The sequence below is a fragment of the Beta vulgaris genome, chromosome 7, assembly GCF_026745355.1.
Source record: "Beta vulgaris subsp. vulgaris cultivar EL10 chromosome 7, EL10.2, whole genome shotgun sequence".
Taxonomy (NCBI): Eukaryota; Viridiplantae; Streptophyta; class Magnoliopsida; order Caryophyllales; family Amaranthaceae; genus Beta; species Beta vulgaris.
The window spans coordinates 60,293,952-60,310,009 of NC_079208.1; the positions used below are offsets into that span (position 1 = coordinate 60,293,952).

A 16,058-nucleotide genomic window follows, 5' to 3' on the forward strand; every position below is an offset into this window, starting at 1 on the left:
CGATTGCCGAATTGTACTGATATGTTAATTAGAATTAGTGGGATATTTAACTACTACCAATTGATTTAGAATGGAACATCCTTTAACTTAGTATGCGACTTCTATTGTACTTGTACTCCCTATGTTTTTTTATCATTCCTACTTTGACTTTGCACGTTTGTCAATGCACGTTTTAAAACTTAAATATCTTTCATTATATATTAGTAAAAATTATAACGATTGAATTTTAATAAAGTACTAATTGAGACGAATCAAACAAGACCCCACATGACTATGTTTTTTCTTATAAATTGAGAATATTTGAGAAGATTCTCTCTATGTATGAATAGTGTCAAGATTCTAAGTGAGAAAGATAAAAAAAAAAAAAACAGAGGGAGTATGTTAATATTTTCTGGTAATATGAGATCTGAATAATCTAAAAGGTTGATGTTCAAAGTAGCTGTAAGCATGTAACTAGCTGTTTCTTTATGTGCAAACATGCCAAATAATTCCCACTTGCAGGAAATGGCAAAGAAAGTAACAGTATAAAAACTAACTAATAACAATAAAAATTGAATTAATTATAAATACTTACAAATACAACACTATCTTTTTTGCAACATTAGTCTATTACATGTATTAATCAAAAGGTGTAAGATCCTAATCTAAAGCTAAGTTTGATCTGTGTCATTATAAAATTTCTGCCAAAAGAATTAATTTGCTTACTATATCTGCTACACCAACTTGTTACTCTTTTAATAAATCTTACAGTACCTGCATTTCTAATTAAGGACCTTAATTATTATTTCTTTCCAGTAAAATAATGTCTGCTAAACTAAACAATGAATCTGGTGATGAAATTCATATAAATAATAATTGATCTCCTCTGCTGTACTTGTTAATTCACATGTATTGGAAATTGAAGCCTTCCTATATTGTACCCTCCCTGAAAAAAAGGAACAATTCAAGTACATTTTAGTAAAGTCTGACAACAATTAATTAAGGTAATTAGTACTAGTTAAACCAAATGAAGTTGAAGCTAATTGATACTAAAGCACTGCATTCAATTCACACATCAATCTCTCAAGAAACGACGTGTTCTGAATATGACTGGAACGTCGTCACTTTACTAGAAGAGAGTTTGATCATAATTCATATACAAGTGAAGTTTCATGCTAATAGGTGGAGTTGTTATATATGACAACACTGAACTTTTTGCATGTACCAACACATCTTTAAATCAACTGGTAAGGGAGTTGTTCTAGCTTAATCAGATGTCTCGGGTTCGAGCCCTGGGAATGCAGCAGTGTGTGTTGGGAGAGTTTTCCCCCAATTGGGGCCTGACCCGGCTCGAATCCGGATTAGTCTGATCCAAAATGGATCCGAAAATCGGATAGGGTTCCAAAAAAAAAAAATTGCATGTAAAATCAAATTTCAGCAGGAATCAAGTTAGGTGTATGAAAAAGATTATCATGCTAATTATCTTCATGAGAAAAATTAGCTTTCACCAAAAGTTTTGAAAGGGAGCTATACCTATCATGATAACAAAAAGAAGGAAAAAAAGTGAAAGGTAAAAATATGCCTTATTGGAAAATACTTCATTCTAGGTTGTACAGAAAGACATGTTGCCAATAATTTACTGGTTTGAGTCACCATCAGAGTAGGGGAAAAACCATACCCTATGTTTGAATTTCAGCAAAAAGATATTGATTCTATGGGTTTTCAGTTGATATGGCAGCTGAACAAATTGTTGTTGGTTGCTTTCAAACTAAGATAAAAACCAATCTAGATGTTTCTTTTGCTGATATTATTACCAGTATTCGATACTAGGTTATTCACAGTATTTCTATACCTTCCCTATTTATTGCGGGTTGATTATTCGTCAACACGGGTTTAGCTTACGACGTGTTTGGAATCCCTCGGCCAAAATATTTCACAGAGAGCCGACAAGGAATTCCATTAATAACTGGTCGTTTGTACACATATGAAAATGAAAGCAGAAGCGCGCAGTCTAAAAATACTCACAGTCTTGTGCTGATGTGAATAAGAAAGCACATAAAATTAAGAAATGTCGCAATTTCAGATAAATTCATCTCATAATATGATTCATGCTAATTTTCTCAATCAAAAGGTTGAATGAGCACAAACCAAACCTTATAAGATAAAATAATCACGAATTATAGTTCCGTAGTTAAATTATCTGGAAATTCCTACATTTGAAACTTTGTGTTACACCATAATAAACATCCTTAAGTTGAGATAATCAATATAATCAGGTAAGTTCAAATACATATATCAATAAGTTGAGATAAGAGAGAATTTGAGGTGGACTAATTAAGTGTTAAGAACCATTTCATAATCTCAAACTTTTCTTTGCAACATCTCATATGACCTCATTCTTTTACAATAGTTAAATCTCAAAAAGTTTTACTTTTGATATTGCCTTGGATCATATGCAGACATAGGTGTTAATCTTATCCAAGCTATGGCCCAACATGATAAAAATAAGGGCACTTTTTCCATGACAAAAAATATGGGCTCCCACCCTTGAGCCATAGATGTTGATAGCTTGTTATAACCCCACTTATTAACTAGTGGCTCTAGCATAACTTGATGTCACATGTTATTCACTTGCTTATTATTTTGAAGGAAAGAATTAAAGAAAGAACCAACTTTTCACCATCTCAAAAATAATGAATGCTTTGAATTGACAACATTACCCTTAGGCTTTAGTAAAGATATTTATGTCAATACACGAGGTGTACAGTGCTAATTGAGTTGAGCAGCTCGATAGTAGCTCAAACTCGTTCCGTCAAAACTCAACTCGAGTTAACTCGCGCTCGTTCAATTGAGCTTGAAGCTCGACAACTTTGCACGCGACTCAAATGTTTCCAATTAATATTTCTTTGAAATAAAAAAAATACATTAACAGTCAATAAAAATAAATTGATCTAGTATAAAAGGAAAAAAATTGTAAAAAAAAGATATAACGATCTAATGCTTAGAAATTCAAGGTGAACCGAAATTTTAAACGAGGTGCTGTGAGCAGCTCGACTCGACTCGAAACCTAACAAGCACAAGTCGAGCAGACCTCTGCTCGTGATCGAGTAGCTCGATTAGCACCCCTAACAAGGTGTAAGATGAAAAACTAGATTGTCGTGCGTTTAGCTAGACTCTTATCAGAAGAAGAGGACATACTAGTGCTACCTAACTTGCGATACAAGAATGGAAATGGGAATGCATTCACAACATAATTAAGCTAAATTACTCTAATAGTACGCTAGTTGCATGAACAAATATACTTTTTTCCTGCTTGTAATTCAAGGAGTTTAGCGAATTAGGTAACATCGACAAATAGACACAAGAAAATTCCATTAGAAGATATTTGATATAGAAGGTTGTCCTCATTAAGGGTTACATACACTTGTGGGTGGTTGGTGAAATTCTACTTTTTGACATATCAAACGATAAGGTAACGACAGATTTTGATGAGTAAACTTCAGAAAAGAAATTACCAATGACATGTATCTAATTCAAAAGGCTTAATTCCAAAATGAGCACAGAATTTACACTATTGAAATGACTGGGATTTCCATCTTCTTCATTAGAAGATGATGCCGACTTTTAGGAGGAGAAAGATAAGAGTAGCATCCACCTAAGGTTGATAAGGCAAAATTCTCTTTTATAAAAAGAAGCAAAAAGGTCTAGGCCAAAAAAAGTCAGCTTCTTATAAAATTCACACAAATTAAACAAAAAAAAACGTAGTTTTTGGAGTTTTTGTGGGGATATAACAAAGTAATATGGCATTTTGTGGGGATATATCTCGCTAAAATTATTTTATGGGATATACCAATCTAAATTTAAGTTTTGTTAAAAGGTACTAAAACACGATTTCCGGCGAGAAAGTCAAAGTTCCAGCCTTTGACTTTGTAGGAACTCGTGAGTGAGCCACGAGGAAGTTGGAGAAAAATGAATGTAATAGAAACAATTGAATATCACACACTATACAAAGAGTAAGAAAGTAAGTCAAAGATCGGAAATTTGACTTTCTCGTCAGAATTAGTGTTTTTAATACTTTTTAACAAAACTTAAATTTTAGATTGGTATATTCCACAAAAAAATAATTAGTGAGGTACAGTCCCGCAAAATACTCTAATACCCTGGTATATCCCCGCAAAAACTTTAGATTTTGTGTTCAAATTTGGCGGTTAGAGGAAAAACACAATAAAAAAAAATGGTATTTGTTTCTAACAATTTCATTGAATATTAGTAGTGTCATGATTTTTGAGCAAAAGTGACGAAAGATAATGATGTATAGTACTATTCTTTTGGTTAAAGACAAGAGGAATTCAATCACAAAAATGATTCATATGAATGATTGCAAATGGTGATCAAGACACGTTCAGTGACGTTTTCTCAATTACTATTTTTTTACCATATTTTAAATAAAATAAAAGGTTTGCGAAAATTCTAGCTTTTCACACCATTATATAGTCCATCAAGATTGTAATTATACGTGATTTTGTTAGATTCGTAAATATACATTTTTACAAGAAACAAAAGGGAGTGAATAGTGTAGTAGTCCAGTTAAAAACCGTGAAAAAACAAATGTTGCACGCAATTGAAAGAAACATAGGTAGTAATAGTGTATAGTTAAGTCTAACCTTTCAGCTGCATTGCAGTTCCGGGAGGGTAAGCAAAATTGAATAGAACACCACCATATGGCCAACCATGCATAGTAATTCTGTTAGTGAGACGATATTTGTTTCCTCAAATTTCACTATAAATGAAATATACAAATTCCTCAAGAAAATATCATAAATGCCGTTAGGAAGCTCGACAAAATTGTAAATGTACACAATTCCTGCAAAATAAGAAAATTTTCTAGTTAAATTAAATCCACCGAAAGTAGCAATTAGCAAAATGGACTAGCAATTTAATTACCCTAATACAATGCTCGTCAACTAACCAAGGATGTTTTGGCCTAGTGGTTAAGATTGAGGTGATGTGGATGATATGTCACATGCTCGAATCCCCCTCCCTTTCTTTGTACTTTGTACTGCCTTCGTAGCTCATATGAATCCAAAAAAAAAAAAAAACAATGCTCCTCGAAATACCCACATGAAATGATGTTACCTAAAACCACCTAATCAAATGGTCCACTAACATAACTCCACCCATCCCAATTTACTTGCTTCATAGCCTTCTTTTAGAGGTTCTAAATCTTGCAAGATAACTTTTGACAAGTTTACTATCTCTACTTCTTATTTACAGTTGGGCCTCACAACCACTCTTGCACCTACTTTTTTTCTCTACTCATTTATTTTTTCTATATACAGGTCAAAAACAAATGTAGCAAGTAAATTAGGACGAAGAAAGTATCTACGAGCAATGCACAAAATCTATGTCTAGATTTGCACATAGTTAATATCATAAGATACAAGAAACTTACCAAAATTGATCTCCTTTGATTGCCAGAATTGATGTAGAACTGAGGAAGATAGCTTTTTTGCAACCCAATATTATAAACAGGGCTAGTATCAGGATAATAAAGTCCATAATTCCTTTCAGAAGCAGGACCAGGCTTCAAATTCTCATTAAAAAGTGCAAACACATACACAATAATAGGCACATTAGGCCTACCAGGTGTACCCTCTTTACTTTCAACCCTTTTCAACAAATTACCATTATAGGTTGCAGCATTTTGGATGGTTGCACCCACCTCATTCGGGTCGCCTTTCGAAGGCCAACCCGTCTCCGATACATGGACCTCAATATCGGTATGACCCATTAGTTTGATAGCTGCATAAACAGCATCAAGTTGGGCATACAACATGTTATCATAATGTAGATTGGTAGCCGGATCAGTTGAGCCTTGATTAGGCCTAAAAAGGACATAATCCAAGGATATGTCATTCGGGCTATCCTTATAGGCGAAAAACGGGTACGCATTGATTAAAAATGGGGATTTAATTTGTGATTGAAAGTTCACCATAGGTTGGAGATATTGAGCAAATTGAGGTTTAAATGATCCGGATGATGGAGGGTACGAATTTGCCAAAATGGCTGTGGAATGGGCAGTAGTGACAGTAACTTGGTCAGTTAGACCAAAAGCTTTAAGGGCAAAATAGACATTTCGCATCGCGGGGAATACATAAGACATTAGTTGTGTGTCACCCCCATCAAAAACCTCGTTACCTACTACAATGCAAGTAATTTTGGTTCGACTAATATAAGGTTGGACACGAGTTTGAATCCAAGCTTGAGCCTTAGAAAGATCGGTCATGTTGTAGAGGTACTCGTTACCAAGCCCGATTGTGAACTCGACATTCGAGTTGGCGAATGCTAAAAGGACATTCGGGTCAGCATCATAGAGCTTGACCCGGTGTACTTGGATGGATTGTAGAAGGATGGCTACCCGGCTTGGTGATGGTAGGTTGTTGGCTATTTGCCCATAATTTATTCCCACTTCTAGGCCTTGAATTTGTTGGACTAAGCCTGCAATCAAATTACAACAACCAAAAATATATCTTATTAGATACTCCCTCCGTCCCAAAATATAGTTCCCATTTCATTTTTGCACAATCTCCAAGATGTAACTTTGACCTACGATATCTTCTATTTCTTATGAGTAAAAAATATAAAAAGTTGATATTACGAATTTATACATTGAGATGAATCTAACAAGACCCCTCATGAATATGTTTTTTTTTTTTATACATTAGTAAGAATATTTGGTCAAAATTTTTAAAATTTGACTCCCAAAATAGAAATGAAAACTATATTTTGGGACGGAGGAGTAATTTTTTCTTTTTCTAATAAGAAGGCTTACTATAAAAAGTAGATCTAATATTGTAATGCATTTCGTATCTCAGTTTTGACCATTACGCTAAAACCAATTTGGAAAGAAAATCTACTCAATATTTACCTAAAGATATACTTAGCTAAAATCACCTCGCAATATAGTATCGTGAAATATTTTTTACAAGGTAGAGTTGTATCTAAATCAGCTCATATCTAGGTCATGTAAATTGTAAAGCTAGATATGCTCAATTCCTAACCGTTAAGAACAAATTAGGTTTTTTTATCCATGAGCCACGAAGGCGGTACAAAGTACAAAGAAGGGGAGGGAAAATCGAACTTGTGACCTATCGTTCACAGCACCTCAATCTTAACCACTAGGCCAAGAGATCATTGGTAGAACAAATTATGTTTGTAACATTATCTCAATGTACTCGTACTCCATATTATTTACCATAGTATAACTTCTTTCCTTTTTTTTCTCATTAACATAGTAAATAAAGGCACTTTTTTCTGGTGGTTTAAAATTTAAGTAACACTTGCATGCTTAAGTGGTAAAATTCAAACCATTCTGTAAAAAAAAAGTTAGGTGCCCAAGTAATAACACAACTAATCTTATAGTAAATTTGCAAATGAAAAATATCTCAGAATATGTCATTATCGAAAATTAACTATATTCCTTAATCCTTAAAATGAAAAATAGAAGAAAAACAGAGATAGATTCAAGCTTAAATTATCATCAATGAAATAGTATCAAACAATTAGTTAATAAAAAGATGCAAACTTTAAACAATCTGAATCTTTTTAATGAAAAATGGCAAAAAAAAGGATATAAATTCATACAACATTTATAATGAAGAATAACCCATAAACAAAAATCAAACAACAAGTGAAAAAATTCAAACTTTAAGTTCAGAAAAAACATAAATGTTACCTGAAATAATGAAGAAAAAGAGAAGAAAAAGTTGAGATGATGAAGAAGAAGAAGCCATAACAGATCTCATGAAAATCATAAAAGTTTGGGCCACCTTTCTTCAATATTTCCTCTGTTTCTATATAGTATATGATATTTATGTAGAGAAATAAAATATAATGAAAGAGTATATGAAGATGGGATTTTTGGTGCCACCTTTTTTTAGTTTAAACTTTACTCAATTGTACGTCTCTCATTTATTATCTCACCTTATGATCTGGGTGTGGGTGCAAAGGAAGGAAGTTGCAACACTCTTAAATAATACTACTATATTTACTCGGTTTATACCAACTGGATTTGACGTGAGTGGTTAAGGGTCTCTCGCTTCTTAATCAAGGTTTCGAATTCGAGCCTTGAATATGGAAAAAAATTCAACTGAAAAGGATACTGCCCTTTGACTCTTTGAGATATCTATACAAACTTCCGCAAGAAATTAGTCCACTAACTGAAGGCGGCGGGAAACTCCTTACAGTAGGACCAAAAAATATTTACTCGGTTTATATAATTTTGGACCACCACAAGTCACAACACACGCTGTGATAATAATATAAGGTGTGGATCTTGCAATTATGGGAATTGACAAAATTGGTGGTGTTGATAGTAATGTAACGTATGGGAGGTTTCTTGTACTCGGTTTAAGTTTTACATGTATTATTTATAGAGATGCTAAAAGTAAGTTTGTTTCTTTGTCAATTTTACCGACATTTGTTGAATTATTTAATAACTGTGACGAAGGAATATGGTAATTGGCAAGTTGGGATTTTTAGGAGTTGTGGTGGGGTTATGGTTTATATGTTTGTTAGTCTTGTGTTATTTTCTTGTTATCCATGGTTTGCTTATAATTTTTTAAGTAATATTTGGTCAAACTTCAAAGCAAATTTGGATATGTTGTTTGTGGAGTTATGATGGCAATAATAATAGATAGTCAATAAGAGACACTAAGATATTTTTCATGTTTTTTATTATTATTAAGATTTTTATGATATTTATTGAAAATAATTAATGCGCATGCGTTAATTTTTTTAAACAGTTTTATTTAGATGATTGTAGTTTTGTAGATACGATTACATTTGTGATATAGCTAATATAAAGCCATAATAATGATGACGATTGCATTATTAAGAGGTTTTAAAAAATTAGATAGACCAATCATGGATTCGATAAGATCAACAATAATCCTCTCATTTCTTCTAAATTGGACTTTGTTTTTAATTTGTTGCTTTTCTAGACTAGTAGTGGTCGAAAAGGGGTATATTGAGTTAAGAAAGGTCGAAGGTGGATTTTTGTAGAAAGGCCGAAAATATAATATTCAGGTGCAACTATTGCGTCACATGGAAATACTATCCTCTCACAATCTTAGAGATTGAGTTTGGCGCATACACATAAACCTATTCATTTAGCTTTGACCACTAGGTAATTTTTCTAAATCTACGACCACCGGTATGCATCCTTCTTTTCTCCTTTGTCCAATACTTTAGCAATGAACTTGACGCGTTATAAAATTAGGAGCAATATTTTTTTTTTGATAATTAATTAGGAGCAACGTTTTGCATAGTTGGAAGTTGGAACAAAATTTATTTTCATTAGCAAGTTTATACATAATTTTTAATTTATCGTGGATAACTTAGAATTAGGTTTATTAGATCTAAAACAATAGTATCATGAAAATTAGAAGTTAATTAGTTAAATATCATCTAGTCCCTCCTTTCACTTTGAATTATGTTAACACCTTTCTTTGACGTATCTCCTTTAGTATATAGTAGCAATCAATATCTTCTATCCCATACTTTCTTTTAGTGGCATTTTATTAATTATTTGTAATAATATAGTGGATACTTGTTATATATTCTAAATTTTAAAGCATCTTATTATCAAATAATAAAAAGAATGTTACACAATTACTCTATTTATATCTTATCACATGAGCATATACAGCCATCTAATCTCTCACATCATTAGAGTATATATGTTAGAGAATTTATACAGAATATATATGTAATAACGATAGTTAACAAAATGTGTGAAAAATATGATTTTACAAAAGTATTATTATATCCTAAACCTTTAAAGTGAATATTCTGTGTATATTCTTTATGAGAGTATTTTAAATAGATATCAATTCCTTATTATTAAAAAGAGGTGGGAGTATTTATATCTACCACATCACCAACATAAAGGCACAATACATACAAATCCCTATAATCTTTTGACATTAGTAGACAAATAAAGGGTCGGCGATATAGTATACCGATAGAGTATAAATCTATTCTTGTGACTTCAACCATCAGTTTAATTTTTTGGTTGTAATGATCTTTTGACATGGTATCAGAGTCAGCGTGACATACCCGAGACTCGGGAGGGAGTATTTATATATGCCACATCACCAACATAAAAGGCACACTACATACAAATCCCTATAACTTTTCGACATTAATAGACAAAAAAGGGGTCGGGTATATAATATACACTATTTAGAGGCGACAAACAAGCCATAATTGATAATACATCTACCTACTGAAATTGCGTAAATATTTTAGGTGATAACACACTAGAAATTTAAATAATATAAAGCGATGAGTTGTATTTCAACGGTTATTATTAATGTCTATCTCGAATAGGTTATTCCGCTATTCTGTTAGGTAGATTAATTTTTTTTAGGAAAATGCTATATGCAGCTCTTAGGGCTGCATATAAGAAGCTTAAAAAGGAAAAAATTTTAGAAAAAATAAAGCATTTATTACATTAATCTTTGTGTAATTTTGTCATAAATTTTGTAAACTTTTACTGTATCAATTTAGGAAATGTATTTAATGCTTATGTGCAATTCTAAGAACTGGATATAACATTATTTGTTTTTATGTTTAGGGTCAATGACAACAAAGAAAAAGAAAGAGCGTAGAACTTAGAGGAAGTGGAAAAGTGAAGCTGACGCGAATCTACCTCAGACAACGTGTAATTTCACTAATTCCCACGTGTAATTCCGGTGCAACAATCAGGGGAAAAATATAATCCATTTTTTGAAAACTTTTTTGACTATCTAAAAAAGCGGCGTCGTTTGCACCGCCGTCTCAATAGTCATAGAAGTAGAATATTATATCTGAATTATAAACTCTAGAGGATCTTAACACCTGAATGATACTGCCTCTATGCCAAAAAATATAATTTCAGTTTCTTTTTGCACAGTATTCAAAACGTATCTTTGACTTATGATATTTTCTATTTCGTATTAGTAAAAAGTAAAAAAAAAAATGATATTGTGAACTTAGCAAAAAAAAAAAACTCAAATGGACCAGGTGCACACTAACTTTGGTGTGCACCGGGTTGGTAAGATATTAACTTCATATAGTTAGTTCTACATGAATATAGTGAACTTATATACAATATAATATATTTTATTAACGGAAAACATAATGTGAAATTATATGCAATATAATGGAGGAATTAATTAAAATATTTTAACATATACGAAAATCTAAGCTGTGTAGTATATATATCATGACACATGTTCTAATATATAAAATGATTTAGTTTCTGCATGATATAGTGAGATTTGCTTGATATAGTGTGTGTTTGAATGATATAGTGAGTTTTTGCATGAACTAGTGTGACTGAATGATATAATGAGTTTCTGTATGATATATAGTGTGTTTGAATGTTATAATGAGTTTATGTATGATATAGTGTGTGCGTTTGAATGATATAGTGAGTGTGTCTGAATAATATAGTGAGTTTCTGCATGATATAGTGTGAGTTTGAAGGATATAGTGAGTTTCTACATAATATAACGGGTTTCAGCATGATACAGTGGGTTGTTGTAATGATACGTTGTTTTGCCTGGTGCACACTAACGTTAACGTGAACCGGGTCCACACAAGTCAGATTGGTCTAACAAGACCCCATATGAGTACTTTTTTTTTAATGTACGTTAATGAGAGTATTTGTTCAAAAATTTTGAAGTTCGACTCCCAAAATGAAAACAAGAACTATATTTTGATATGAAAGGAGTATATGGATTACAAATTTGGGTTTATAATTATAAAGTGGTTCACTAGTGCTAGTTAGTTGTACGTGCTTAATTTCAGATGTTTGCTCGTTTTTTATTTAATTAACTTAGTAGACTTTATTTAGGCATTTGTTTTATCCAAGTTCAAAAATGGTTAACTAATGTAGATAAAGGTTTTCTTATCTTCCACGTATATAGTCGTAAGTTATCCACTTTAAAGCATTTTACAAATTGACTTTAGTCAATTTTGCCAATCTTCTTTTGCTTATGTAGAAAGTAACATAAATTCATCAGCTTCACTTTGTTAGATTTTCTTTTTTGGTAAATAGATTTTCTAAGAGGTCAAGCCATAGATAATGTACGTAAGTGATTTAGTTAATTTTTGTATGTACATGCAATGTTATCTTCCTCTACGTTGTTTTCGATTTATTGAGAAGAACGAATAAGGTAAAACCTTGAGGAAAGGTTTATTGATTACTAAATTTATCGATGTTACCTCTTTAATTCATTACCTTTTATCTAAAGTTGTCCATGATAATATATTATCAAAACTTGTTCATGATAATATATTTATCGTGTAGTTTTGTAAAAAAAAAAAAAAATCATGAATAACAATACCTTATGTAAGCAGCTTGATCATAATTTTCAAAATATAAATGTTCGAGAAGTATCCGATTTCTTTTTAGCTATTACCGGATTAAATACTTGTTGGACTACTATTTTTATGAGAGTATCGTCTCATATTGGTGGGAGAATGAGGAAATTTCATATTTATAATCTTAGGGCCGGTTCTCCCTGGTTTATTTTCAGTTTAGTTGCAATCAGTTCAGTTCAGTTTCAAACAATTCGATTCAGTTTAGTTCAGCTCTAACTATCATTTCTTATTATAATTTAATCCATTTCAGTTCAGTTCAATTCAATTCAGTTGCAATAAGTTCAGTTCAGTTCAGTTGCAATCAGTTCAGTTGTTTTATGTCGAAAAGAACATGCCCTTAGTCTTGCAATAGACTTGTAAAAATGGTTGAACTATGTAATTTGGGTCTATTAGTGCATATTATTGGCTAATATGATAAATAATTATACTTGTAATCATAGATTAGCACTTGACATGAGAGCACCAAAACTAGAGGGGAGTATTTATGATCAATTGCTTTGCAAGTGATCCAACAATAATGAGAGATCCATTATCTTGATCTCTCCCACACTTGGTTCTATCAAATTTGGTACACATGCATGCTCCTTGTGACACCAAATAATTTTTTCCATTTTGTTAATACTATTATTGTAAATGAGCTTGTATAATAAGTGGATCTAAGAGCACCATTCTAATAATTGTACTTTGATGTTGCACCTTGTCTCCTAATTTTTGTGATTTGTTGGATGGATTTTTCAAGTTGAAAAGTAAAAATTATTTTTTGAATTTATTCAGTGTTCCTATTTTATTCATAGTAAGAATTTTCTTATTTTCTCTATAACTAGTGTTTGAAATGCATGCGATGCTCGAGTAATTTTATTATGAGGTAGAATTATATTCATATCTTAATAGGTATGATATTAATATGATAAATTAAATTTTTTTCCTCCATAACATTTTGTTACATAAGCTTTTATTCGATAAAGAAGAATTATTATAATACATTACAAAAAAAAATTATCACAAGTTATTAAAATAGGTGATTAAGTTTTAACATAAAACTAGACAAATCCAACCCTATATTCTATTAACAAGTTCATTTCATTTTTCTTTAACCTAATACTATCGCTAGAAATCTCGCACTAGATATCTCGAACTACAACTGACAATTTAAAAATAAACTGATAGTCTTACCGACTGGATAAAACAAGTTACTAATTGTATTTAGCTAGGTACTAAAGAATTAAAGAATGTGATTACTGAATATGTCACTAAATAGATTAAACTATTCACTGTATTAAAGAAGGTAAAAGTAGACGGTTATTTATAAGACTAACCGTTTTTTTTATATCTCCTTCCCCCACCTTATAACAAGAGTTTCTTTACTTTTTTTGGGGTAAAGATGAAAGATTTTCTTTTGTAATATAGCTATATTTACACAACTAGATCGAATAAATCAATGATGAGTTAAAGCCTTGCAAGAAAAGCCTACTATCGATGTTCATCATTTATCACTGGTCGTTTAAAAATTTGGTAACTTTGTCCTTAAAACAAGATTAGAGGATTACTAGATTAATTATTGGTGTTATAATAAAATATTATACAACTTTTTATTACAAAAATTAACTATAGACTATGATACATTATAGGCATTATAAATCGAGGGAGAGGTAGTAGCTCAGTGGAGTACTACCCACAATTCCAGGGTGTTGCTCGGGCGAATCCACATCCAATAATATGTTGTGCATTCAATTCTAAGTTGTTTAGCCTTGTACCCAGCTTCTGAGTTGGTGTGCCCAGCAGGCTAGTAGCCTAGCATAAGTTAATTTTCGGACCAATTATCTTTCCTAATAATAATAAAAAAAAAAGCATTACAAGCCATAAAAAACGAAAGGTCAAGACATTATTAATCATAGACTGAATTTGAATAAAACTTATGAAATTAAAGCAAGAAAGTTGGACAAATCACAACATCAGCAGTGCATCCCCATTTCCTCACGTCCACCAATTGTATCTTTGTTATGATTCGAAAATAATAATAATGAAAATTTGATCTTTACTCAATTAAAAAAGAGGGCAAATAATGCAATCATATTAGAGGAGAAAAAGGCATGTATAACCAACCACCAAAAAGGTCAACTTGATAAGATTCTCTTGATTAATAGTACAAATTTGCTGGCCTTTGGATGCATGATTTGCTTTCATATAATGGAAGAGGTACTGTAATTTTTTCATATCAATAATCTATTCAATTGATGGTGCAACACTAAATTAAATACGTACTCTCATCTTAGAATTAGTGAATTAAAAGTTTATGTATAAGTTACTGATATTAAAAGGTCACCGAATGAGCTAGAGAGGGACTTATAGGTGGGCATGGCCCGGGCTAGCACACGGTCCGGCCCGACTCGGTACGGTTTGGACCCGAGTCCGCTCGAGGCTCGATCCGGCGTCCGCTATGTGGGCTGTGGGCCTGGCACGGTCAAAAAATTTTATTACCGACACGAGTCCATCTCAAAGCCTGGCCCATAATTTCTCCACGCCCGTAGGCCGAGCCCGTGAACAGGCCCGACCCCATCCCAACCCATACCTAGGTCTAGGGCCTAGGGTTGTGGTAAATTTATAATAGAAATATATATACAATTAAATTTCCTCACTTTAGTTAAAGTTATCGAATAAAAAAAGGATAAATTAATTAATTTATTTTTATATCTTTGACATTGGGATTGTTAAGTGACTATTATTTGTTAACAACGTTATCTCACAATGTCATTTATACACTTGTATTCAACTCGTGCCTCAAGGTTGAACTTTATTTCAAGTTCAACTCACCTTTAAACTCAACTTGATCCGTTTGACATTTACGATACAACCTTTTCATAAAATAAGTTTTTTGCTATTTATTCTAAGGATCTTAGTTTTCATTAGTATTTATGCACATTTTCGCTATCTTATTTATTGTTACAATGCATAAAATAAAATAGCTAAAAAGATATTGTTTACGGATTTATCGAATAAGATTTAGCTTTACTCGACTCATTAAAAATGTCAAGCTGAACACAAATAGTTCATGGGTGACTTGAGACTTGAGAGTATGTGAAACTTATCATTTCTCTTCTTAAAAATATTACCGCTATTTTTTTAAAATAATCTATAACATATGAGTTGTTTTCAAAAAGAAAATCAATATCTAATACAAAAATTTGCATATTTTATTCTCTCTTTTCTGTTTATTAACATTTAAACATTAAGAATCAGATCTTCCCAACGCAAATTAATTTGGACAACCAACCTTTTTCGATTGTCATACTAATTATAGACTTTCAAAGTTGTATCAAGAAAAAAGAAACAACACTTTATTCTTATTCTCCTCACTCTACTTGTCAAAAGTTTAATCACTTAGAAAACCTTTTATTAGTGGAATGATTCTGATTGTAATTTAACCAAATGATTGAGAGTATTGAACCTTTTCTATTCAGGCCTATTTTATTGCTTAATTTCATTCGTTATGGGCTATGGACCTGCTTCAGCAATGATACTGGGCTAATCACTTGTCATCAAAGAAAGGAAGAACATAGGCCCAATAATCATTAAGCTTGTATTGTTTCATGATTCATCCATGGATGACTTGTCATAAACAACAATTTATTATTACTAAGGACTCTTGA

At 31.9% G+C, this 16,058-nt stretch overlaps 1 protein-coding gene across 1 annotated transcript; it reads right to left on the reverse strand.

Moving 5' to 3' along the window:
* Positions 1-536: 536 nt before the first annotated feature.
* LOC104900311 (glucan endo-1,3-beta-glucosidase 14) lies at positions 537-8,114 on the reverse strand. Its single transcript, XM_010687701.4, has 4 exons — positions 7,715-8,114; positions 5,432-6,477; positions 4,644-4,843; positions 537-925 (listed from the first exon to the last, which is right to left on the reverse strand). Exons 1-3 carry the CDS (start codon positions 7,791-7,793, stop codon positions 4,784-4,786), a joined length of 1,185 nt encoding a protein of 394 aa, XP_010686003.2. The 5' UTR covers positions 7,794-8,114; the 3' UTR covers positions 537-925; positions 4,644-4,783.
* Between the last annotated feature and the right edge of the window lie 7,944 nt (positions 8,115-16,058).